At 45.2% G+C, this 26986-nt stretch overlaps 2 protein-coding genes across 2 annotated transcripts; one reads left to right on the forward strand and one right to left on the reverse strand.

Moving 5' to 3' along the window:
- The first annotated feature begins 18422 nt into the window (after nt 1-18422).
- LOC123420544 (UPF0481 protein At3g47200-like) lies at nt 18423-20543 on the forward strand. The gene is made up of 2 exons (XM_045107383.1): nt 18423-18567; nt 18693-20543. The coding sequence occupies exon 2, from the start codon at nt 18844-18846 to the stop codon at nt 20371-20373; it is 1530 nt and encodes a 509-aa protein (XP_044963318.1). The 5' UTR covers nt 18423-18567; nt 18693-18843; the 3' UTR covers nt 20374-20543.
- Nucleotides 20544-22772: 2229 nt separating this feature from the next.
- LOC123451515 (serine/threonine-protein kinase STY13-like) lies at nt 22773-26768 on the reverse strand. Its single transcript, XM_045128257.1, has 6 exons — nt 26227-26768; nt 24974-25095; nt 24029-24225; nt 23746-23920; nt 23333-23467; nt 22773-23231 (listed from the first exon to the last, which is right to left on the reverse strand). Exons 1-6 carry the CDS (start codon nt 26480-26482, stop codon nt 23016-23018), a joined length of 1101 nt encoding a protein of 366 aa, XP_044984192.1. The 5' UTR covers nt 26483-26768; the 3' UTR covers nt 22773-23015.
- Nucleotides 26769-26986: the final 218 nt, after the last annotated feature.

The raw sequence follows: 26986 nt of genomic DNA on the forward strand, positions 1-26986 counted from the left end.
ATGACTCAGGAACCTTTGTATCCTGAAGGTCATCCTAAGAGAATTGATCAAGATTCTCAAGGAATCAATGCTGATTCACCTAGTCATCCTAAGGAGAAGAAGAAGGATGATAGAAACCTGCACGACAGTTCACCAAATACTGTCACGCCTGAAGAACCTAATGATATTTCTGCGTCTGATGCAGAAGCACAATCTGGTGATGAACATGAACCTGGTGACAATATGGACAGTGATGTTCATAATAATGCTCAACCTAGAAATGATGAGGATGTGGAGATTGAACCTATGGTTAATCCTGATAATCCACAACCTAAGAGATACGAAAATAATGACTTCACTGCTAGGAAGCATGGTAAAGAAAGAGAGCCATGGGTTCAGAGACCTATGCCCTTTCCTCCTAAGCCATCCAAGAAAAAGGATGATGAGGATTTTGAGCGCTTCGTTGAGATGATAAGACCCGTCTTTCTGCAGATGCGGTTAACTGATATGCTCAAGATATCTCCGTATGCCAAGTACATGAAAGATATCATGACTAATAAACAGAAGATACCAGATCTTGAGATCTCCACCATGTTTGCCAATTACACTTTCAAAGGTGGAACTCCTAAGAAACTTGGTGATCCCGGAGTGCCCACTATACCTTGCTCCATTAAAGGAAACTACGTAAGAACTGCCTTATGTGACCTTGGAGCCTGTGTTAGTGTTATGTCGCTCTCTCTTTATCGTAGACTTGAGTTGCATAAGTTGACACCCACTGAAATTTCTCTGCAAATGGCCAACAAATCAACTGCTTTCCCTATCGGCATTTGCGAGGATGTGCCTGTTGTGGTTGCTAATACCACTATCTTAACAGACTTTGTTATCTTGGATATTCCCGAGGACGATGCCATGGCTATCATCCTCGGAAGACCCTTTTTAAATACTGCAGGGGCTGTTATAGATTGCAACAAAGGCAATGTCACTTTCCATGTCAACGGTAATGAGCACACCGTGCACTTTCCGAAGAAACGATATCCAGTACATTGCATCAATGCTATCGAAAAGACTTCATCGATTCTTATTGGGAGCTTTAAATGCCCTATTCCTCGTGTCAAGATGAAGTATGATTTGCTTGTTGGGGAGATTCATATCCCCATTGAGGTGACTTAGTGGCTATTCGAAAATTCTCCATTCTCTCTTGCGATTCCAGAAGGTTTTGTCATAAGGACTTGATCAACTCCATTGACGAATTTCTTCCGATGAACATGAAACGGATGAATCAGAGAGTCACATACCTCTATTTTGAGTTTTCCTTTTCTGTTGCTTAGAAGAAAAATGATAGAATTAGTTTAGCTTTTCCTGTTTTCTGTTTTAGCGTCCCGGAGAAAAATACCTCGAAAATAAAAGTTCTCCGATGGTCCTGAAAATTTAGTATGATTGTTTCTGGAATTTTTGAAATTTTTTGGGCCTGAGAGCTGGCGAGGGGGCCTCACCAGTGGGCCACAAGCCCCCCCCCCCCCCACCACCACCTACCCCCTGGTGGTGGGGTGCAAGCTTGTGGAGCCCACAGGCACCCCCTCCACTCATTCCAGCTCCCGGCCTCTTCTTCCACCTCCAGAAAAAATTGTTTCGCAGCTCAAACCCGTGTTCTTGCTCATTTGGCTGTGATTTTCGGTCTCCTTGCTCAAAGCACCATTCTCCGAACTGTTTTGGGGAAATTGCTCCTTGGTAAGTGACTCCTCCATTGGTCCAATTAGTTTTTGCTCTAGTGCTTTATCCTTCGCGAATTCTTGCTACCTTGGTGACCCTGTTCTTGAGCTAGAAAAGTTGATTTTAGCTGGTCCCAAGTAGTTTTAGCGCGTGATACGGTCTCTAGGCACTAGTAGGAGTAGTTGCTACAAGTTGGTTGATCCTTGTTCACTTTTATTTCGAAGTCTCTAAAAATTTTCAGAATTTTTCAGAGCTAGAAAAAGGAAAAGATGAGGAGGTTCTTGAGAGGCTCTTCAAGCCGTAACTACAAGGAGGATGAGAAGAACCACCCCAAGTACGTAGTCCCTCGAGTCACAGAAGTTCGAGCATGCGAGTGGCCAAGTGATGAATTTTTGCGTGCCGGCGGACTTTATGAAGACTTTTATTACTTGGTGGAGAACGCAGGTCTTACTACGTTCGTTGAAGATAAGTGCCCACAATATCTCCTCCTCACCAATATTTTCGTTCAAAGCTTCAGCTTTTATCCGAGGAAGAATCCTCCCATGGTTGAGTTCATGATTTACGATATCCCCCAGTGCATGACGCTGCAGGACTTTTGCAATGTATGCAAATTACCTTATGTTGGGGATATCTTTGACCCTCGTCCATGGGACTTGGAGGATTTCATTGGTTCCATTGCTGTTGGAGAGGAGAGAGGAGTGTCTCGCGCTAGAATTGCTAGCATACATTTTCCTGTGTTTCGGTACTTCTCACTATTTGTGGGAAAATGTTTGATTGGCCGTGGGGAGGCTGGATCACTCAGTTCTCAAGACCATGCGGTTTTGCGCGAAGGCCTTTATAACGATAAGATCTATAGCGTAGGCGCTATAGTAGCTCAACGGTTGAACCTGAACCGTTCTAAAGGTGTTGTCTATGGAGGTATCTATGCTACCCGTCTTGCCAGACACTTCGAGATACCCATTAGACTGGGAGAGGAAGGAGAGATGCTCCTCCCTGAGAGATATCTGGATTATGATAGCATGGTTCGCCATGATTTTCTGGATAGAGATGCTAGTAGACGGATGATTTATAACCTGGTATTTAGTCAGGGTACTCGAGAGACTATTACTTTGCCTGCTCCTTCTTTGTTTGATCTTCATGCAGGTAGGTACACTATTATGCCCGCGGACATCTACGCATATTGGGGCTTGGCCCAACCACAGGCACCCGTGCCCGAGCCGCTAGTCGAGTACCAGACGCCAGTTTATTAGTGGGAGTCAAAGGAGCTCGCACGACAGTGGCATCCGCAGTCTGCTTTGGAGTATCCTGGAGCTGGTTATTTCCCACCATGGGAGTAGACCAAGCTAGGCCAAAAGCCTAAGTTTGGGGGAGTACGTGTACTCACCGACTTTACATTCATGCTTATGCTTTCACTTTGTTAGCCGGTGTTTACACTTTACCACTGTATTATCCATGCTAGTTTCTTTTCGTTTTCTTGTTTTCTTGTTTTGTGTCCTTTTGAGAAAACCCAAAAAGATTTTTCTTTCTTCTTTTACTTGTTGGTAGCTTTCCCGTGTAAATAGTTTTCTTTTTCTTTGTGTCAAGGTAGAAGATATTGGTTACAATGTTTATTGGTTCTTGCATGCTTACCTGTTTAGCTTTCAAAGAGCCATATTATTTTGTCTTCTCCTTTGTGTTTGCCTGCAGATTCAGCTTAGTCCAATGCGCTTATTATTGTTTTCATCGTTTGATCGTGCAAATGAAAGGCAACAATGATGGTATATGATGAAGTGACTGAGACTGAAAAGCTGGTATGAACTCTACCTATTTTGTTTCTGTAAATATGACTAGCTTGTCGCCCAGATTTAGCTTTGTTGTGAGAGAACCATGTTTGCAATGACAACTTAGACATCATAGTTTCTGATGCCATGCTTATTTAGCTGAGAGCTTATAATGGTTTGTCTTGAATGCCAACATAGATTTTGAGATGACTGTGATGTAGTATGATAGGATGGTATTCTCCTTTGAATGTTTCAAGTGGCTTGACTTGGCGCATATTCATGCATGTAGTTGAAACAAAATCAACATAGCCTCTATGATGTTCGTGTTAATGGTGATTTATATCATGTCCATGCTTGCATTTAATGTTAGTCAAACTCATTGCATCTTGATGACCGTTGTCGCTCTCTAGTTGGTTGCTTCCCAGTCTTTTGCTAGCCTTTGCTTGTACTAAGCAGGAATACTGCTTGTGCATCCACTTCCATAAACCCAAAAGTTTTTTCATGAGAGTCCACCATACCTACCTATTTTGCGGTATCTACCTGCCATTCCAAGTAAATTTGCATGTGCCACTCTCTAAACCTTCAAGAAATAAATCTGTTTTGCATGCCCGAACCGCTCATGTGGTGACAGAGGGCTATTGGTATCTTCCATGCTAGGAGTGTTATCCTCGACATGTGTTTATTCACAGTCATTCACGGGAAAGGGGCCGGTATTTGGGATGCCCAGTTCCATGCTTGAATCAAAAACATAATTGTAAAACAAGACTCCCCCCGGATTGATATTAGTATGGACGGTACCCGAGGATTCGGCTAGCCGTGGAGTGTGATTGATTGGTGGTGGGGGAGTTCAAACTTTACTTTTCTGTTTGGGAACCGCTTATAGCATGAGTAGCATGGAAGATATTGAGAACTCTTGGTCATTGCGTTGACAATGAAAGCATGCCACCCAAAATTATTATCTCTGTTTTCAAAAGCTTGAGCTCTGGCACCTCTGCAAATCAATGCTTCCCTCTGCGAAGGGCCTGTCTATTTATTTTCCTGTCGAGTCATCCTCCTCTTTTATAAGCACCAATTAGGGAGCCCCTCTGTCATTTTTATGCTTTGCTTTTGATTGATATTGAGTATGACTATGACTGGATCTTCGTTGCTATGAATTACAATGTTTAGTCAGCCCTTGATCTTTGAAAGTGTTCTGCATTTATGTTTTGCGGTCTCAGAAAGAGCTAGCGAGATACCACCTATTCATATTGTTTCATGCTTCTTTTGATTGAAGTGTTGATATTTGAAACTCATTATTATTTGCTCGTTAGCTGATTATGCCATTGATATTAGTTTACCGTGAGACCTTTGTGTCATTTGCTTATGTGGTTAACTTGTGATCTTGCTGAAATTCTGGTTATGAGTTAGACATAGTTGCAACAACAAGATCAAACAGAGTTTGTCAAAGTTTTTCTTTCTCTCTCAGTTTGTCAACTGAGTTGCTTGAGGACAAGCAAGGTTTTAAGCTTGGGGGAGTTGATACGTCTCCAACGTATCTACTTTTCCAAACTCTTTTGCCCTTGTTTTGGACTATAATTTGCATGATTTGAATGGAACTAACCTGGACTGACGCTGTTTTCAGCAGAATTGCCTTGGTGTTATTTTTGTGCAGAAATCAAAGTTCTCCAAACGTCCTGAAAATTTACGGGGAGCAGTTTTGGAAAATAACAAAAATATCTGCGCCAAGTTCCACCTCAGGGGGTGGGCTAGTGGGCCACAATCCCCTGCTCCGCCACCACCCCCTAGTGGCGGTGGGCAGGCTTGTGGGGCCCACAAGCACCTGCTGCCCCCAATTCCAGCTCTATAAGTTGCCTTTCGTCCCAGAAAAAAATAAAAAAAAGAAGTTTTCATCGCGTTTTCGATACGGAGGTGTCGCCACCACCTATTCTTCATCTGGAGGGCAGATCTGGAGTCTGTCTTGGGCTCCGGAGAGGGGAAATCGTTGCCATCGTCATCATCAACCTTCTTCCCTCTCCAATTCCATGAAGCTCTTCGTCGTTCGTGAGTAATCTATTCGTAGGCTCGCTGGGCGGTGATGAGTAGGATGAGATCTATCATGTAATCGAGTTAGTTTTGATGGGGATTGATCCCTAGTATCCACTATGTTCTGAGATTTGATGTTGCTACTACTTTGCCATGCTTAATGCTTGTCACTAGGGCCCGAGTGCCATGATTTCAGATCTGAAATTATTATGTTGTCACCAATATATGTGTGTTTTAGATCCGGTCTTGCAAGTTGTAGTTACTTACTATGTGTTATAATCCGGCAACCCTGGAGTGACAATAACCGGAACCACTCCCGGTGATGACCATAGTTTGAGGAGTTCATGTGTTCACCAAGTGCTAATGTGTTGGTCTGGTTCTTTATTAAAAGGACAACCTTAATATCCCGTAGTTTCCTTTTGGACCCTGCTGCCACGGGAGGGATGGACAATAGATGTCATGCAAGTTCTTTTCCCTAAGCACGTATAAAGACACACGAAATGCATGCCTACATCACATTGACGAACGGGAGCTAGCCACATATCTCTCCGTGTTATAGCTATTGCATGATGAATATCATCGAAACAAATCACCGACCCATTGCCTACGAGTTTGTCCTACTGTTGTTACTGTTGTTACTTGTCTTGCTCTGCTGCTACTACTATTGCTACTGTTGTTACTTGTTTTGCTCTGCTGCTACTGCTACTACTGTTGCTACTACTGCGTTTGCTACTGTTGCTACTTGCTAATGCTGTCACTATTGTTGTTCCTTGACACTTTTATTGCTCGTTACACTGTCGTTACTCGTTACTTTGCTATTACTACTGTGCTTGCAGATACTAATCTTTCAGGTGTGGTTGAATCCGACAAATTCAGCTGCTAATACTCGAGAGTATTCTCTCACCTCCTTTAGGCGATCTACAAATTTGGGTCGAATACTCTACCCTCGAAAACTGCTGTGAACCCACGCGCTGGTGGGCAATCAACAACATTCTTTTAGTTTCATTACCAGGGAGTGCTATCAACATTCTTCTGGTGTCGTTGCAAGGGAAGGATTGTTTTCATCAGCATTCGTCTAGCTATCGCCAGAGATTGCGCAATCAACACCTCACATGGAGGTCGAGGGGTCAGGGGAGGAGACCCTAGAGGAGGAGGGGTGGGGGAGAGCCCCTAGAGGAGGAGGAGGTGGGGGAGACACCCTAGAGGAGGAGGGGGTGGGGGAGAGCCCCTAGAGGAGGAGAAGGTGGGGGGAGAGGCACCCGGGTCAAAAAACTCCTGGTCATGTCCGAAATAGGGGGGTCTTCTTCGATGCCCTCCTATACTGAGGCACCTTCTGAGTAGGAGGAGGAGGAGGAGGTTCCTGAGGAGGAGGAGGGCGAGGAGGGGGTCGAGGAGGATGAGTGCGATGGTGTGGAGGGTGAGGAGGAGTGTGAGAAGGAGTGCGAGGAGGAGGAGGAGGATGGTGAGGAGGAGGGTGGTGGAGGGGAGGTTGACGCTGAGTTGTGGGGTTACTTGCCGTCGGGTGCTTCGAAGGGGTGGCTGTGTGGTATTGCAGAACTACCTACACCACCTTCTATCGAGGCGAACAAGGTGCTCATTGAACCCAAGGGGACAGAGTAAGTGCCTCTCAATCGTATTTTGAACACATGACAACATTTTCTTATTGTACACATGCCAATTCTTTTATTCTTTTGCAGTAACTGGGTGGTTCACGAAAAAGGTCGTAAACCGAACGGCCTGATCCCTGTCCTGTTGAAGGATTTTTGGCCGGGCCTATTGCGCCCGCGGAAAGACAAGGAGTCGGAGTTGTGGGTTTTGGCCACGAGTTGGGCCCACTTCGAGGCATCCAACCTCGCGGAGTACGGGACGGCCGCTAAGGCCGTGATCACCAAATTTTGGGTAAGTTCTCTTCTGAATCACTTGTCTTCAATTTCGTTCATAGTTTATCATTGAATCACTCAACTCATGCCTTGTTTACTTCTGGTTTTATGCATGATTGCATGAATTCTATAGAGTTCTTGACGAGCACAAGGCCAAAGCCAACGAGGTCTTGCTGGCGGCTGCGAAGAATAAAGCTCGTCAGTTGCAGTACGAGGTGCGCTGGGTTGCCGTCTCGCACTACTACCACACCTATCTTAATTAAAAGATGAGCAAAGCTGAAGAGAAGAAGTGTTGGAAATATGCCCTAGAGGCAATAATAAATTAGTTATTATTATATTTCTTAGTTCATGATAATCGTTTATTATCCATGCTATAATTGTATTAATTGGAAACACAATACTTGTGTGGATACATAGACAAAACACTGTCCCTAGTAAGCCTCTAGTTGACTAGCTCGTTGATCAAAGATGGTCAAGGTTTCCTGGCCATAGGCAAGTGTTGTCACTTGATAACGGGGTCACATCATTAGGAGAATAATGTGATGGACTAGACCCAAACTAATAGACGTAGCATGTTGATCGTGTCATTTTGTTGCTACTGTTTTCTGCGTGTCAAGTATTTGTTCCTATGACCATGAGATCATATAACTCACATACACCGGAGGAATGCTTTGTGTGTATCAAACGTCGCAACGTAACTGGGTGACTATAAAGATGCTCTACAGGTGTCTCCAAAGGTGTTCGTTGAGTTAGTATGGATCGAGACTGGGATTTGTCACTCCGTGTGACGGAGAGGTATCTCGGGGCCCACTCGGTAATACAACATCACACACAAGCCTTGCAAGCAATGTGACTTAGTGTAAGTTACGGGATCTTGTATTACGGAACGAGTAAAGAGACTTGCCGGTAAACGAGATTGAAATAGGTATACGGATACCGACGATCGAATCTCGGGCAAGTAACATACCGAAGGACAAAGGGAATGACATACGGGATTATATGAATCCTTGGCACTGAGGTTCAAACGATAAGATCTTCGTAGAATATGTAGGATCCAATATGGGCATCCAGGTCCCGCTATTGGATATTGACCGAGGAGTCTCTCGGGTCATGTCTACATAGTTCTCGAACCCGTAGGGTCTGCACACTTAAGGTTCGACGTTGTTTTATGCGTATTTGAGTTATATGGTTGGTTACCGATTGTTGTTCGGAGTACCGAATGAGATCACGGACGTCACGAGGGTTTCCGGAATGGTCCGGAAACGAATATTGATATATAGGATGACCTCATTTGGTTACCGGAAGGTTTTCGTGCATTACCGAAAAAGTTTCAGGCTCATCGGTAGTGTACCAGGAGTGCCGGGAGGGGTGCCGGGGACCATCGGGAGGGGTGTCACGCCCCAAGGGGTCTCATGGGCTATGGGAAGAGATAAACCAGCCCCTGGTGGGCTGGAATAAGTTCCCACTAAGGCCCATAAGGTTTGAGAAGGAAAAAAACACAAGGTGGAAAGAGTTTCCAAGTGGGAAGGTGGAATCCTACTCCAAGTAGGATTGGAGTAGGACTCCTCCACCTCCAATTTCGGCCAAACCTTGAGGGTTTGAGGCTGCCTCTTCCCTCCCCCTCCCTCCTATATATACTAAGGTATTAGGGCTGATTTGAGACAACTTTTGCCACGGCAGCCCGACCACATACCTCCACGGTTTTTCCTCTAGATCGCGTTTCTGCGGAGCTCGGGCGGAGCCCTGCTGAGACAAGGTCATCACCAACCTTCGGAGCGCCGTCATGCTGCCAGAGAAATCTTCTACCTCTCCGTCTCTCTTGCTGGATCAAGAAGGCCGAGATCATCGTCGAGCTGTACGTGTGCTGAACGCGGAGGTGCCGTCCGTTCGGTACTAGATCGTGGGACTGATTGCGGGATTGTTCGCGGGGCGGATCGAGGGACGTGAGGACGTTCCACTACATCAACCGCGTTCACTAAACGCTTCTGTTGTACGATCTACAAGGGTACGTAGATCACTCATCCCCTCTCGTAGATGGACATCACCATGATAGGTCTTCGTGCGCGTAGGAAAATTTTGTTTCACATGCGACGTTCCCCAACAGTGGCATCATGAGCTAGGTTCATGCGCAGATGTCTTCTCGAGTAGAACACAAAAGTTTTTGTGGGCGGTGATGTGCGTTTTGCTGCCCTCCTTAGTCTTTTCTTGATTCCGCGGTATTGTTGGATTGAAGCGGCTTGGACCGACATTACTCGTACGCTTACGAGAGACTGGTTTCATCGTTACGAGTAACTCCGTTGCTCAAAGATGACTGGCAAGTGTCGGTTTCTCCAACTTTAGTTGAATCGGATTTGACCGAGGAGGTCCTTGGATGAGGTTAAATAGCAATTCATATATCTCCGTTGTGGTGTTTGCGTAAGTAAGATGCGATCCTACTAGATACCCATGGTCACCACGTAAAACATGCAACAACAAAATTAGAGGACGTCTAACTTGTTTTTGCAGGGTATGCTTGTGATGTGATATGGCCAACGATGTGATGTGATATATTGGATGTATGAGATGATCATGTTGTAATAGTTAATATCGACTTGCACGTCGATGGTACGGCAACCGGCAGGAGCCATAGGGTTGTCTTTATAACTAACGTTTGTGCTTGCAGATGCGTTTACTATTTTGCTAGGACGTAGCTTTAGTAGTAATAGCATGAGTAGCACGACAACCCCGATGGCGACACGTTAATGGAGATCATGATGATGGAGATCATGGTGTGACGCCGGTGACAAGAAGATCGTGCCGGTGCTTTGGTGATGGAGATCAAGAAGCACGTGATGATGGCCATATCATGTCACTTATGAATTGCATGTGATGTTAATCCTTTTTGCACCTTATCTTGCTTAGAACGACGGTAGCATTATGAAGTGATCTCTCACTAAAATTTCAAGACGAAATTGTGTTCTCCCCGACTGTGCACCGTTGCTACAGTTCGTCGTTTCGAGACACCACGTGATGATCGGGTGTGATAGACTCAACGTTCACATACAACGGGTGCAAAACAGTTGCGTACGCGGAACACTCGGGTTAAGCTTGACGAGCCTAGCATGTGCAGACATGGCCTCGGAACACATGAGACCGAAAGGTCGAGCATGAATCGTATGGTTGATATGATTAGCATAGAGATGCTTACCACTGAAACTATTCTCGACTCACGTGATGATCGGACTTGAGATAGTGGATTTGGATCATGTACCACTCAAATGACTAGAGATATGTACTTTTTGAGTGGGAGTTCTTAAGTAATATGATTAATTGAACTAATTGTCATGAACATAGTCTAATGGTCTTTGCGAATTACGATGTAGCTTGCGCTATAGCTCTACTGTTTTTATATGTTCCTAGAGAAAATTTAGTTGAAAGTTGATATTAGCAAACTTAAAACCGAGGATTGTCCTCGTTGCTGCACAGAAGGCTTATGTCCTTAATGCACCACTCGGTGTGCTGCACCTCGAGCGTCGTCTGTGGATGCTGTGAACATCCGACATACACGTTTCTGATGACTACACGATAGTTCAGTACAAAATACTTAATGGCTTAGAAGCAAGGCGCCGAAAACGTTGTAAAACGTCACGGAACATAAGTTATGTTCTAAAGAGATGAAATTGTGATTTCATGCTTGTCCCTTGTTAAGAGGTACAAGACCTCCGACAAGATTCTTTGTCCACAAAGTAAAGGAGAAAGGCTCAATCGTTGAGCATATGCTCAGATTGTCTGAGTATGACAATCGCTTGAATCAAGTGGGAGTTAATCTTCCAGATGAGATAGTGATAGTTCTCCAAAGTCACTGCCACCAAGCTGTGAGAGCTTCGTGATGAACTATAACATATCAAGGATAGACACAATGATCCTTGAGCGATTCGCGATGTTTGACACTGCGAAAGTAGAAATCAAGAAGGAGCATCAATAGTTGATGGTTTGTAAAACCACTAAGTTTCAAGAAAGGCAAGGGCTAGAAGGGATACTTCGTGATACGGCAAAACAGTTGCTGCACTAATGAAGAGACCCAAGATTAAACCCAAACCCGAGACTAAGTGCTTTTGTAATGAGGGGAACAGTCACTGAGGCGGAGCAACTCTAGATGTTTGGTAGATAAGAAGGCTGGCAAAAGTCGAAAGAAGTGTATTTGATATACATGATGTTGATGTGTACTTTACTAGTACTCCTAGTAGCATGAGGGTATTGGATACCGGTTCGGTTGCTAAGTGATTAGTAACACGAGATGAGAGCTACGGCATAAATGGAGACTAGCTAAAGGCGAGGTGACGATACGTGTTGGAAGTGTTTCCAAGGTTGATATGATCAAAACGTCGCACGCTCCCTCTACCATCGGGATTGGTGTTAAACCTAAATAATTGTTATTTGGTGCTTGCATTAAGCATGAACATGATTGGATCATGTTTATTGCAATACGATTATTCATTTAAGGAGAATAATGGTTACTCTATTTTCTTGAATATTCACCTTCAATGGTTTATTGAATCTCGATCGTAGTGTTACACATGTTCATGATATTGGTGCCAAAAGATACGAGTTAATGATGATAGTACCACTTACTTGTGGCACTGCCGCTTGAGTCATGTTAGTATAAATTGCATGAAGAGGCTCCATGCCGATGGATCTTTGTACTCACCTGATTTCGAATCGCTAGTGACATGCAAATCATACCACATGAGCAAGGCTTTGTTTTCATTGAGATGAAATAAGATAGTAACTTGTTGGAAGTGATACATTTTGATGTATGCAGTCCAATGGGTGCTGAGGCACGTAGTGGATATCATTATGTTCTTACTTCACTGACGATTTGAGTAGATACAGGAGTATTTACTTAATGAATCACAAGTCTGAAATGTTGAAAAGTTCAATTCCGTTTCAGAGTGAAGTTCGTCGTAACAAGAGGATAAACTGTCTACGATATGATCATGGAAATGAATATCTCAGTTACGAGTTTTAGTATGCAGTTAAGACAATGTGGAAATTGTTTCGCAGTTCATGCCACCTAGAACATCATAGTGTGATGATGTGTCTGAACGTCATAGCCACGCACTATTTTGGCATGGTGCATACTATGATGTCTCTTATCGAATTACCACTATTGTTTATGGGTTATGCATTAGAGACAACCGCACTCACTTTAAATAGGGCACCGCGTATTTCCATTGAGATGACACAGTATAGACTGAGGTTTAGAGAAATCTAAACTGTCGTTTCTTGAAAGTTTGGGGCTTCGACACTTATGTGAAAAGTTTCAGTCTGATAAGCTCGAACCCAAAGCGGATAAATGCATCTTCATAGGATATCCAAAACAGTTGGGTACATCTCCTATCTCAGATCCAAAAGCAAAGTGTTTGTTTCTAGAAACGGATCCTTTCTCGAGGAAAGGTTTCTCTCGAAAGAATTGAGTGGGAGGGTAGTAGAACTTGATGAGGTTATTGAACCATGACGTCAACCAATGTGTAGCAGGGCGCAGGAAGTTGTTCCTGTGGCGCCTACACCAATTGAAGTGGAAGCTGATGATGTTGATCATCAAGCATCGGATCAAGTTACTACAAGCCTCGTAGGTTGACAAGGTCGCATACTACTACAGAGTAGTACGATAACCCTGTCTTCGAGGTCATGTTATTGAGCAACAGTGAACCTACGAGTTATGGAGAAAGCAATGGTGGGCCCAGATTCCGACAAATGGCTGGAAGCCATGAAATCCGAGAGAGGATCCATGTATGAAAACAAAGTGTAGACTTTGAAAGAACTACTTGATGGTCATAAGACTATTGAGTAAAGATGGATCTTTAAAAGAAGACAGACGATGATGGTGATAAGTCACTATTAAGAAAAGCTCGACTTGTCGCAAAGATGTTTTCGACAAGATCAAACAGTTGACTATGATGAGACTTTCTCACTCGTAGCGATGCTAAAGGTCTATTAGAATCATGTTAGTAGTTGATGCATTATTTATGAAATATTGCACGTAGGATGTCAAAACATTGTTTCCTCGACGGTTTCCTTGAGCAAACATTGTATGTGATACAACCAGAAGGTTTTGTCGATCCTAAAGATACTAGCAAGTATGCAAGCTCCAGCGATCCTTCAATGGACTGGTGCAAGCATCTCGGAGTTGGAATATATATATACTTTGATGAGATGATCAAAGATTTGGGTTTGTACAAGGTTTACGAGAAACTTGTATTTCCAAAGAAGTGAGTGGGAGCACTATAGAATTTCTGATAAGTATATGTGGTTGACATATTGTGGATCAGAAGTAATGTAGAATTTTTGTAAAGCATACAAGGTTGTTTGAAAGGAGTTTTCAAAGGAATACCTGGATTGAGCTACTTGAACGTTGAGCATCAAAGATCTATGGAGATAGATCGAAAGCGCTTAATGGAAGTTTCAACAAGATGCATGCCTTGACAAGTTTTCGAAGGAGTTCAAAATAGATCAGCAAAGAAGGAGTTCTTGGTTGCATTGTGAGGTGTGAATTTGAGTAAGACTCAAAACCCGACCCCGGCAGAATAAAGAGAATAGACGAAGGTAGTCTTCTATGCCTTAGCCGTAGAATCTGAAGTATGCCATGCTGTGTACAACACCTGATGTGTGCCTTGACTCAAAGTCTGTTGAGAGGTACAGAGAGTGATCCATGATTGAATCACTAGCAGCGGTCAAAATTTATCCTTAGTAACTAATGGACTAAGGAATTTTTCTCGGTGATGGAGGTGGTTGAAGAGTTCGTCGTAAAGGGTTACGTCGATGCAAGCTTTGACACTAATTCGAATAACTATGAGTAGTGAAACGGATTCGTATAGTAGAGTAGATATTTGGAGTATTTCCGAATAGCACGTAGTAGCAGCATCTATAAGATGACATAAAGATTTGTAAAGAACGCATGGATCTGAAAGTTTCAGAACCGTTGACTAAAACCTCCCTCACGAGCAAGACGTGATCAGACCCCATAACTATATGGGTGTTGGATTCGTTGGAATCACATGGTTATGTGAACTAGATTATTGACTCTAGTGCAAGTGGGAGACTGTTGGAATATGCCCTAGAGGCAATAATAAATTAGTTATTATTATATTTCTTAGTTCATGATAATCGTTTATTATCCATGCTATAATTGTATTGATTGGAAACACAATACTTGTGTGGATACATAGACAAAACACTGTCCCTAGTAAGCCTCTAGTTGACTAGCTCGTTGATCAAAGATGGTCAAGGTTTCCTGGCCATAGGCAAGTGTTGTCACTTGATAACGGGATCACATCATTAGGAGAATAATGTGATGGACTAGACCCAAACTAATAGACGTAGCATGTTGATCGTGTCATTTTGTTGCTACTGTTTTCTGCGTGTCAAGTATTTGTTCCTATGACCATGAGATCATATAACTCACATACACCGGAGGAATGCTTTGTGTGTATCAAACGTCGCAACATAACTGGGTGACTATAAAGATGCTCTACAGGTGTCTCCAAAGGTGTTCGTTGAGTTAGTATGGATCGAGACTGGGATTTGTCACTCCGTGTGACGGAGAGGTATCTCGGGGCCCACTCGGTAATACAACATCACACACAAGCCTTGCAAGCAATGTGACTTAGTGTAAGTTACGGGATCTTGTATTACGGAACGAGTAAAGAGACTTGCCGGTAAACGAGATTGAAATAGGTATACGGATACCGACGATCGAATCTCGGGCAAGTAACATACCGAAGGACAAAGGGAATGACATACGGGATTATATGAATCCTTGGCACTGAGGATAAGATCTTCGTAGAATATGTAGGATCCAATATGGGCATCCAGGTCCCGCTATTGGATATTGACCGAGGAGTCTCTCGGGTCATGTCTACATAGTTCTCGAACCCGCAGGGTCTGCACACTTAAGGTTCGACGTTGTTTTATGCGTATTTGAGTTATATGGTTGGTTACCGATTGTTGTTCGGAGTACCGGATGAGATCACGGACGTCACGAGGGTTTCCGGAATGGTCCGGAAACGAAGATTGATATATAGGATGACCTCATTTGGTTACCAGAAGGTTTTCGTGCATTACCGAAAAAGTTTCAGGCTCATCGGTAGTGTACCGGGAGTGCCAGGAGGGGTGCCGGGGACCATCGGGAGGGGTGTCACGCCCCAAGGGGTCTCATGGGCTATGGGAAGAGATAAACCAGCCCCTAGTGGGCTGGAATAAGTTCCCACTAAGGCCCATAAGGTTTGAGAAGGAAAAAACACAAGGTGGAAAGAGTTTCCAAGTGGGAAGGTGGAATCCTACTCCAAGTAGGATTGGAGTAGGACTCCTCCACCTCCAATTTCGGCCAAACCTTGAGGGTTTGAGGCTGCCTCTTCCCTCCCCCTCCCTCCTATATATACTGAGGTATTAGGGCTGATTTGTGACAACTTTTGCCACGGCAGCCCGACCACATACCTCCACGGTTTTTCCTCTAGATCGCGTTTCTGCGGAGCTCGGGCGGAGCCCTGCTGAGACAAGGTCATCACCAACCTCCGGAGCGCCGTCACGCTGCCGGAGAACTCTTCTACCTCTCCGTCTCTCTTGCTGGATCAAGAAGGCCGAGATCATCGTCGAGCTGTACGTGTGCTGAACGCGGAGGTGACGTCCGTTCGGTACTAGATCGTGGGACTGATCGCGGGATTGTTCGCGGGGCGGATCGAGGGACGTGAGGACGTTCCACTACATCAACCGCGTTCACTAAACGCTTCTGCTGTACGATCTACAAGGGTACGTAGATCACTCATCCCCTCTCGTAGATGGACGTCACCATGATAGGTCTTCGTGCGCGTAGGAAAATTTTGTTTCCCATGCAACGTTCCCCAACAAGAAGCAACAACTTACCTTGAACAGGGAGCAGTACATGAAGGTAAGTATTAGAGACTTCTCGTTCCAGCGTATAAGCAGTCAATTTCATTGTTCTGTGCTGACCTGTCATGCTTCCATTTTTTAGGTTATTCCTAAATGGTGCCTTGGAAAGGATGAGGGATGGGCTAGGTTGGTGGATAGGTGGCTCGGCGACGATGCAGAGTTTGCTGCCAAGAGCAGCAGGGCCCGGGCTAACCGTGGAAAAGACGGGACACACGGCCAAGGAAACATGAACCACTGGGGCTTCAAGGCCATGAAGGTATATCTATATCCATGGTTCATTTTTGTTCTTCTTTTTATAGCTACCGTCATGTTCTTATGTATGGCTAACTTCCGTCTGACGTTGCAGGAGAACAAGTTGAAGAGGACACTCTCATACATACACTCATGGACGCTAGCTCGTGCTAAGCCTAATCCCAAGGAAGGCGAGAGCAAGTACTATGGCAATACCGAGGAGCACATTGAGTCTTACAAGCAACAGTTTGAGAGGTTGCATCCACCAGGTCCGGATGCTCCTGACGTGGTCGAGTCTCAGATCGACGAGACGGCGGTGGTGTCCATCCACGGGAAGTCCCACGGCCGCTACCCGTGTTTCGATGGCTTGATCAGTCCTTCAGTCTCTTACACACGGCTTCGGGCTACCGACCCGAGCCCGTGCACCAGTACAGGGCGTTCGCAGCCTCCCTCAGCCCGCCAGCATGAAGTAAGTATTTCCTCCTTATCATCTTTCTTTCTCACTTTCTCAGTTTATTTTCAGCATTTCCCACTTACAAACAACCTAAATTTTGTAGGCATACAAGGCCTTTGTCGAGCTTAAGAATGTCGAGGTGCGGGAGTACTTGCGCCTAGTGAAGGCAAATGATATTTACAATCGTGAGATGGTGGCGGTTAGTTTTGCCCTCTTAAAACCAAGATAAAATTTGCACTTTCATTCTTTCTGACCTTCTAGTTTGCTTGGTTAACTAACACCCACGCTATGGTGGCGTCTTGGGAGAACCGCACGGAGCGACCACAAATAGGACCCCCACCACCTCCTGCTGGAGAACCCCCACACGTGCCCTCATTCGATGAATGGGTGGCACTAGGCAGCCAGACTCCGGTTAGTACATTTGCCTAACTATTGACAAACTAGCTCTCGTTCATTCAACACTATCATATTATATTTACCCTTACAATCTCTTCTCAAACATGTAGGGGACTGGTGACTCAGACTCCTGCTTCGTCGAGCTCTTGATGATGTTCTTTAAGTTTCTACTTGTGTTCATTAGATGATGTTCTTGAGATAATGATGATATCTGTTGTCATATTTGTGTCATATTGAACTTTATGTGATATTTGTGAGATGATGATGTTGGACTTGATGATGATCTTAGTGTGTTCAATTTGCTGTCATATTTGTGTGTTCAATTTGTTGTCGTATTTGTGGTATATATCTATCATATTATTGTGTTGATTTTAAATGGAATGAACAAAATAGGGTATACAAAAAAAAACCAGAGGGTGGCTATGCCGACAGCTTTGCCGTCGGCATAGATATGCCCAGGGAAACTAGATGCTGCCACGTGGCTCGTCTATGCCGACGGTCAGGCTGTCGGCATAGATGTTCCACCTATGCCGACGTCTAGGCCGTCGGCGTATAGTATGACCCAGATGCCCCGCGGAGTGACACGTGACGCATCTATGCCTACAGCCTAGGCCAAGCGTTAGGCATAGATGCGCCACGTGTCACTCCGTGGGGCGACCGACGCAATAACGACGCCGTTGGAGACCGTCTCGTGGAAAACTACGCCGACGGTTGTACGGAAACCGTAGGCATAGATACCTATGCCGACGGCTTTCCTATGCCGACGGCCGGCGTATCTACGCCGATGTATTCTACACCGACGGGGATATGCCGACGGCCTGTGGCCGTAGGCATAGTGGAAAATTCTAGTAGTGAAATGAAGTAGAAGAGATGGCTGGACGCGCGGCGTCTGTCACGGATCTTGCTCATGGTGGTTTATTATCTGGATCGTCTAGCTGGCAACTTGACTAACTTAACATGGCCGGTGAGAGGCGCAATATTATATAACCCAGCAAGTTGATAGAAAAAATAAATCCTTTCTGCCTTGCTCGGCTAACATGGCTTGTGGGTACCGTATTAATGGGAGTAATCAGTTAGGTGATGAGCTAGTACCAAACACACCTCCGTCCGAGTACTTGATTGATACAGAAGGAGGGGGCGCAGCCGACGACTTGTCTTTCCCTGCGTGAGATCGTTGTTTGGAGTTTTGACCATTGGAGCCTTCAAGGTAATTTATCCAGTTGATGAATTTCTTCTTTTTCAGGCAAAGGCCTTGATCTATGCACATAGTCTTATTTTCTAGCTAGTGACTAATTGGATTATGGGGCCGATTTATGAATTATGATTCAGCAGGTTTGATGAGATTAGAGACTGGTGACAAGATGCTTGGACTTGGTATGTGGACCAAAATCTGAACTCTGAACCATCCTAGCTATATATAGCAGTTTCAATATAGCAAGTAGCAGGAGGTAGGGAGCAGCCACACAGATATTATTTGAAGAAGATGGTGACAAGAATGTCTGGGAGTAATAGGAAGAAGAAGGTGATGGAAAGAATCTCTGCCACTTCTTCAATCAAAAAGAGAAAGGGAAAAGGAGGACATGGAAAGGGAAGAAGGCATGAAAAGGCTCCAGCTCAAGACTTGGAGAAAGCCGCAAAAGAGTCAGACACTGATTTCGATGAGGTAGCAGCTGTAGGAAGAATCAGTCAGGAGACAGGTCTTGCGGAAGAGCCAGACACTGATGTTGACCGAGATACACACTACCATTTTGTTCTGGAGATGAACCGAGCAGCAGAAGATTTCGAGATCGATTTCGAGAAAATGCAGTCAAAGATGCCTAGGTTCCCTGCGAGCTTAAAAGGTGTTGGGACAAGTTATGTTGCCCCGAGGGTGGTGGCCATCGGCCCTTACCACAATCCACTCTACAGCCTTGGCAATGGAAAATCAAACTACCTTGTGGAGATGGAGGAGGTGAAACGGGTGGCTGCATCCCACTTCATCAAGAAATCTGGCCACTCGTTTCTGGAAATACGTGCAAAGGTTGAATCTGTCGCAAGCGACCCTCACAAGTTCTACAACATAGGTTCTGAATCACTACCTGACTTTGTGAGCATGATGTGTGTTGATGGTTGCTTCTTGCTGCAATATATGCTCATTTGTACGGCCCGCGACGAGCTTCCTTCATCCTTGTTGTATTTCTTCGAGTCCAACCAAGCATACATCAGCAATGACATAATGCTGCTGGAGAACCAGCTCCCTTGGGTGGTGCTCCACACACTCTGGAGCTTGAGGCCCTCTGTGAACGTGGGGGAGTTCATTGGTAAGATGGGCCGCACACTCCAAGTAAGTGGAGACAAAGTGAGTGAACCGTTTGCCTGGGATGGTACCAACGAGCCGCCACATCTCCTCGGCCTCCTTTGGTTGTATAAAACAGGAGGCAGCGTTAATGCAGAACCCCAGTCTGAAGAACTCAGGCCCATGTCGAAAACTATTAGTGCCATTGAGCTTGCAGAGATGGGTATCAAGCTTACAGCCAGCAAGACAACGAAATTTACAGACATGGGCATCAAGAGAAGACCTGTCTTGGCCGACAAGATCTTCCTAGCACCTCTTTTGCTAGATGAGGTGAGGTCATGCTGGCTCGTCAACATGGCGGCTTTCGAGGTATCCATGGCCAAGGGTATTCAAAATCCAATCGTGTGCTCTTACCTTGCCGTCCTAGCAATGCTCATGGACCGGGAGGAGGACGTGCACAAGCTGCGGTCAAAGCGTCTCGTGCAAGGAGAACTCACCAACAAGGAGACACTCGACTTCTTCAAGGCTATAATCAAGCACATAAGCGGTGGCCCTCTCTACATCAACATCTTGGAAGAGATTGAGTCCTATAAGAGCAAGAGATGGTTTTGGATCAAGGTCCACAAGTTTGTTTACAAGAACATTAAAACCATAGTCACTGTGGTTTCTATTGCGCTCTCCATCTTCGCTCTTCTGGTGGCTCTCTTCAAGGTGCTTCTCTCCATCAAGGAACACTAGCAATAAGGCTAGTCATGTGTGATTTCCATACTTATGTCATCCTTTTCAATGCTCCCTTCTACTGTATAATATTTGTGTGATGTTGCATTTATTGTGTTCAAATCTTCCTTGGCTGAATTCCTTGTATCAAACTGAATTCATTCAAGTTGCAGTAAATGTTTAATCAATCACCTTGTTGTGCTGGTGTCATGTGCCATTTTCTCTACATTTATTTGTTTATTTATTTAATTTTTAAAAGGAGGTTCGTCCCTGGCCTCTGCATCATAATGATGCATGCAGCCATTTTATTGCTTAATCGAAAAATCCAACAAAGATCTTAGATCCACAAAAGCTCTTATTGAGCAGATAAATAAAAACAAACAAATGAAAGTAAAGCCACAACCAGCTCACATAGGATGCTAAGACTAGGCTATCCTATTAGTGGTTCATCATCCAAACCGGTTGAATATACCCCGCGTTACCATCTCACATAGGACAGACCCAGTAACTAAAGGCTCTCTGGCTTCTGCAGGAATGAGTATCGACAACATACGAATTAATGATGTGGCCCTGAAGATGACCTGGAAAAAAGTTATACGAGTTTGTCTGTTAAATACCATGTCATTTCTGCAGTTTCATATAGCCCATAATAATGCACATACTCCTATCCAAATATGTTTAGCAATAAAATCATCAACCCCGTTTAGCCACGTCCCAAATAACGTGTTTATGCTATCGGAGGGTTAATGTTAAAGGCTATATTAATCGATCGCCATAGTATTCTAGCCATTGGGCAAAAAAGAAAGAGGTGTTTGATAGTTTCATTGTGATCATGCCCATGCAACATTCCCCAACACTATGTGCATGATCCACGACTTCCGCATTATAATCATGCCAAGCGTGTTCTTAGGTATTTGAAAGGTACTCTTGATCATGGTCTTCACATCAATAATTCCACCCCTCATTCTCTCACCGCATACTCTGATGCAGACAAGACTGGTTGTCCAGACACTCGACGATCCACATCCGTATTTTGTGTTTTTCTCGGTAATAATTTGATTTCTTGGTCCTCGAAAAGACAAGTTACAGTCTCCCGCTCGTCCGCTAAAGTTGAGTACTGTGATGTGGCACATGTTGTTGCTGATACTATTTGGCTTCGTCAATTGCTCTCAGAACTGCACCGACCGATTGAGTAAACTACTATTGTATATTGTGATAATATTTCAGCTGTTTACATGTCTGGGAATCCTGTTCAGTATGGTCGGGCCAAACACATTGAGATTGATATTCACTTTGTTTGTGAGAAGGTGGCTCTTGGACAAGTTTGGGTGCTCCATGTTTCTACTAGGGCTCAATTTGCTGATATCTTCACCAAAGAACTTGCTACTAAGCCATTCCAAGACATATGTTTCAGTCTCAACATCATCGAGCCTCCCGTTGATATTGCGGGGATGTTAGATTATTCCTTGGATCACAAGTTTTCTAGTCTAAGTCGGTTTGTAATACCTAGTCTAAATCGGTTTGTACTATTATATATAGCCATGTACCCAATATCAAATAATTAATAAGCAATAGTTTTATTCATCTATCAGGTTGTCGTTGGTTTCACACTAGTGGGTGGCATGGGCATTCTTCCCTAAACAATATTGATTAAATGGGGACAGTTGTAGCTAGCACAAGGGATTGATATATGGACGAAATACGATAGCATTGCTAGGAACCCAACATCTTTGCCTAAAAACCGAAAACTCTACCCAAGGATCGGACAGGCTCAGAGTTCATGGGAATCTCTATGTCTTCAAAACTCTGAAAACTGCGCTCCACTCTTCAACACATGCCGTTTCTCCAAGGATGTTTGGTTCAAGCTGAGATCGGCCCGCTACCAAACCATCGATCACTCAATGGTGGAGCGTTTGCTCACAGAGCACCAAAGAGCAGCCCGTTGCTGGTGCCTAATACCCCTCCGTGTCTAAATAATTATAGTCAGAAAGAACTATATCAGTTTTTTCCAGCTCCGATTATTTAGATACAGAAGAAGTACTCTACGTGGCACATTTGAAACGAGAGCAACCGGGGATGCCTATCTTTTTCAGTTGATTAAAGAAAAATCTGTCTGGTCAAGTCATCAAGTACCTGATCCTATCATGTACTCTCTTCGTTCGAAGATACTTGTAAGAGAAATGAATGTATCTAGATACATAATTTTTATCAATTTCTGTAACAAATAATTCCGGACGGAGGGAGTACATGTCAGACAACACCTTGTTTTCTCTTTTTCTGGTTTTCGAGTTTCTTGTTTCACAAAAAGAAAATAAATGGAAAGGCTGCAGTTTCTTAAATTTTGTAAAGACTGAAGCCTCCTCAAGAATACAACTACTTTTATGATAGCTGCAGGAGACGATTAGCAAACCAGGATGAGATGTCAGCACAGAAAAGCATAGACGAACGAAGGAGCGAGCATGTTCTTTCATTCACAGAGAAACAGAAGGGGGCAGAGACAGAGGAATTTACATGCATCAGAGGACCAGTAACCAGGCTGTGCACCGTAAAACTAAAGCAAATGCAATCAACCGACCGACCCGAGATCCATGGCTAAAAGCCTGCATTGCAGAAAGGACGCTACCTCCACCTCGCTGCCGTGTGGTTCATCGTGCGTCGAGGGTTCAGGGCCCCCTGCGCGGCCTGAGGCACGAGAGGCACCCGATGCCCCGTGCCTGGTCCGCGGGTATCATGCCCCCGCCCTTGGACGTGTCGATCGCCTCCAGCATCGTCACCACCTCCGCCATCTCCGGCCGCTTGTCGGGGTTCGCGTCCCAGCACCGCTTCATCACGTTCGCAAAGGCGCTCGGGCAGCACCGCGGGATCTCCGGCCTCAGGTTCTGGAGATCAGCGGTCGTTTGTGTTGTCAAGTATGGTCTCAGGTTCAGAAATCATCAGAGAACAGCACATGGTTAGGTACACAATCGCAGAGTCATTGTACCTGACGAACAACTGCGGATGTCACCTCGGAGAAGCTCAGGTCCGCGTATGGCATGTCACAGCAGTAGACCTCCCACAGGCAGATCCCGAAGCTGTAGACGTCGCACTTCCTGTTGTAAGCGTTGCCGTTGAGAACCTGCACATCAGATGCCGCCGATGTAAGGCATGTACTCCCTCTGTACCATAATACTTGTTGTTGAGGAGAACTAGTCTAGTTCTCCCCAACAACAAGTATTTAGGAACAGAGGGAGTAACATGCAGGGGGGTAGCATATGCAAAGCCACTGTGTGATGCTCAGATGTCAGAATGCATTAAATTAGTTTGTGCTGCAATTCAGATAAGTATAGGGCAAAATGGAGAAGAAGAAGAGAAACTGTGAGGACACAACGATACCATCCAAGATAAGATAGATACCTCAGGGGCCATGTAGCCAAGGGTGCCTGTTTCGCCTGTCATGTCACTGGGGTTTGCAGCCTCATGGCGAGCAACACCAAAGTCGGCGATTTTGACAGTTCTTGTTTTGTCAAGAAGCATGTTTTCAGTCTTCACGTCACGGTGCACGATTTTCTTTGAGTGAAGATAGCTTAATCTGTCAAAAATTTAAAGGTCAGCATTCCTCAAATCAGTGAGAACTTTGGGGGCTACAGGGAGCCAAAGACTGAACAGCAAGACTGACGAGAATGCAGTGCCTACTTACCCCCTGGCAAGGTCGAGAGCTATCTGGACCACAACTTTGAAAGCCAACTTCCTTCTCCTGTTCTTTATCAGAAATGTTTTCAGTGCACCTCCAGCAAGGTACTCCACAATGACACAGCAGACATTACTTGGCATGCCAATATTTCCATCTTCTGTCTGAATATTCAGATCCCCAGCACCCATTATAGCCCCTATAAACTGTACAGGAAAATTGAAGCTGTTGTTAGGACAGACTGTCATGTTTAATATGGTATAAAAGTCGATACTTGTGAAGTACTCCCTCCATCCTAAAATTCTTGTCTTAAATTTGTCTAAAAAGGGATGTATCTAAATACTAAAGCATGGCTAGATACATTCATATCTAAACAAATCTAAGACAAGAATTTTGGTACGGAGGGAGTATATTAATACTTGAAACAAATGGATTTAGGTGTAAATAATGTCATAACCGAAAGAATGTACTAGATAGGCTTGCTAAGATACGGCCAACTATTAGATGGTTTAATCCGATTATGGTATGGCAAGCCGCAGCTCCCCTGGTTCCATTATAACAGCATGACAAGTGAGAGGTGAAAGCATTTGATATATGTGAACACTTCATCTTTTGCTACTGAGAACTAATATTTCGTCTAAGCAGACAATGTATCACAGCTTCTATTCTAGTGGCTTACACAGAACTTACTGAAAACTTCTTAACTTGTTAGAGGCCTGACTAAGCAAGCTAATTTTATACAGCGACAGTTAACAACTTTATCGCAGCAATGTGCTTGTATTGCATTTAGACCGCAGGTATCGGTCATCAGTCCCAACACTGAAGATACATTTCATTTTTATCATCCTTTTTTCAAGAATCGATAAATGCAACAAATGATGCATGTCAACAGGCAGAACAGATTAACCAAATAGAATTGAAGAAAGCGCAATAACATGTCAAACCAAACAGTACCTTAGTTACATTTGGATGATCAAGTTTATGCCAGACGGAGACTTCTTGTGAAAAAGCTGCTCTTATTGATGTTATTTCTTGCTCTGACCTGTGACCATCCTCCCCCCAATCAAGCAATTTCACTGAAACATAACTGGTGTTAACCATCCACGTTCAAAACTGACAGTGCTAATAAGAGCTTTCAACTTCCATAGCAACTATTGTCCCAAAATAAAAATTAAGAATTGATGTGAAACGCTGTTGCCAGGATTGAGAAGTGGGACAGCCAGAAAGAGGAAGAGGGGGGGACAGGCTATTTGCTACAGAAGATCTGTATACCCTGTCCTGGGATATATGGGTCGACAACAGCAGACTGACTCTAGCGCTGTCTAGGCAAACGAGGTAAGATGATCCACTACTGAAATACCTTTCTTTCTGTCTTTCAATTCAAGTGCTTACAGGATATATTTTTCAAGCTTACAAATAGTCCGGGTTTTTTCCACAAGGGTTTAAATTGATTTCCTCTGCTAGCAATGCGTACAACATACAGCTTGGGGGTTGCAAAATGAAGGAAGGAACCCGTGTCAGGACCGGAGAAATAGGCGAATGCTGAACAGCAAGTCCTTAACAAATCACTAATCGATCAGTGCGACTATATATACGCTGTGGTGAGAAAGAAGGTTCGGCACAGAGAGATCCCTCTGTCCTGCTGCTGCCATGTCATGCAAGACACACTGACTCGACCTGGTGGGAAAAGTAGCAAAACCCTCTAGATTGCATCACTTCAGACTGGTGATGTGTAGCTTTCAAAGATCACAAGAAGGAGCGACATGGCCATGAATCATGAATGAGGCCATGATAACGACGAGCAAGTGGTGGTTCGGGATCACATGCATGAGCGAAGCGAAGGGCACAAGCACACAGCGAAGACCGGCAGCCAGCCGCCGCCCTGTCCAACACTCCAAGTGATGTCACGGGGATCGTACGCAGCCCGTGATTTGATTGGACGGCCGGCCGGCCGGGCACCAAGAAAAGAAAAGGCAGCGCCACCAACTCGCGCGACTTGCTAAAAGCGGCAAGTAAAGGAGCAGCCCCCCTTGAGACACATCGGCAGGCAGGCGGGCGCGCGGCACCTATCTCGCCTCGCGTCGCCGCAGTCGGCCGGCGGCGCCGCGTCGGCACGCAGGGGCATTCCGTCGAACAGCGCACGGGCGTCGAATGAAGACGCGTGCAGTGAACAGGTGAGGGGAGCAGAGGAGGATGGTGGCACGGACCTGCGACGTCGAGGCCGTCGTAGACGCCGCGGTGGACGGTGCCGAAGGTGCCGCGGGCGATGACGCCGCGGACGACGAGCCTGGCGGGGTCGGCCTCCCAGTCCTCCCGCCTGCGGTCCTGGCCGTCGCGCCTGGGCTTGGGCTTGTCCATGGTCCACGCGCGGGCGAGGTGGCGGTCGAGCTGCTCGTCGAGGCTCTTGAGGTCGATCTGGTCCGCCCGCACGAACCCGTCGCCGCCGCCGCCCGCCTCCTTCATGTCGCGCCTCACACTCACGGGACCTCAGCTGCGCGTGGTGTGCTGGAGCTGGTGTAGTGGTGTGGGTGTGTGGCCGCCGCTCGCTAGGCGAGCAGGCGGAGGCGGGAGGAATGGCGAGCGGGCATGTGGCCGGAGGGAACACCTGGGGCTGCCTGCCGCCGAGTGACGCGAGATGGTAGGGGGTGTGGTGTCGCGCGGCGAGGGGCCGAGGAGGTGGACGGAGGCGGATTTGATGGGATTTGTGCGTACACTGGTTTTTTCACCGTAATCGTGCCGCGCTTCGCTCGCCTGCCTGCGTAGGTCTACTTATATACGGGGGAGGAGGCGAGGCAGCTTAATCAGCGTTTCATGCCTAGGCTTGCTTAATCAGCATCTTTTTTTTTTTCAGGGTGCTTAATCAGCATGTTTTGACTAGTCCACGGAAACCTTTCCTCCACTGAACGCACTTCATCAAAAGATTTAAAATAAATTCAGAAAAGTACGAGCACCAATGCCGAGTAAAAA

Source organism: Hordeum vulgare, chromosome 1H, assembly GCF_904849725.1.
Source record: "Hordeum vulgare subsp. vulgare chromosome 1H, MorexV3_pseudomolecules_assembly, whole genome shotgun sequence".
Taxonomy (NCBI): Eukaryota; Viridiplantae; Streptophyta; class Magnoliopsida; order Poales; family Poaceae; genus Hordeum; species Hordeum vulgare.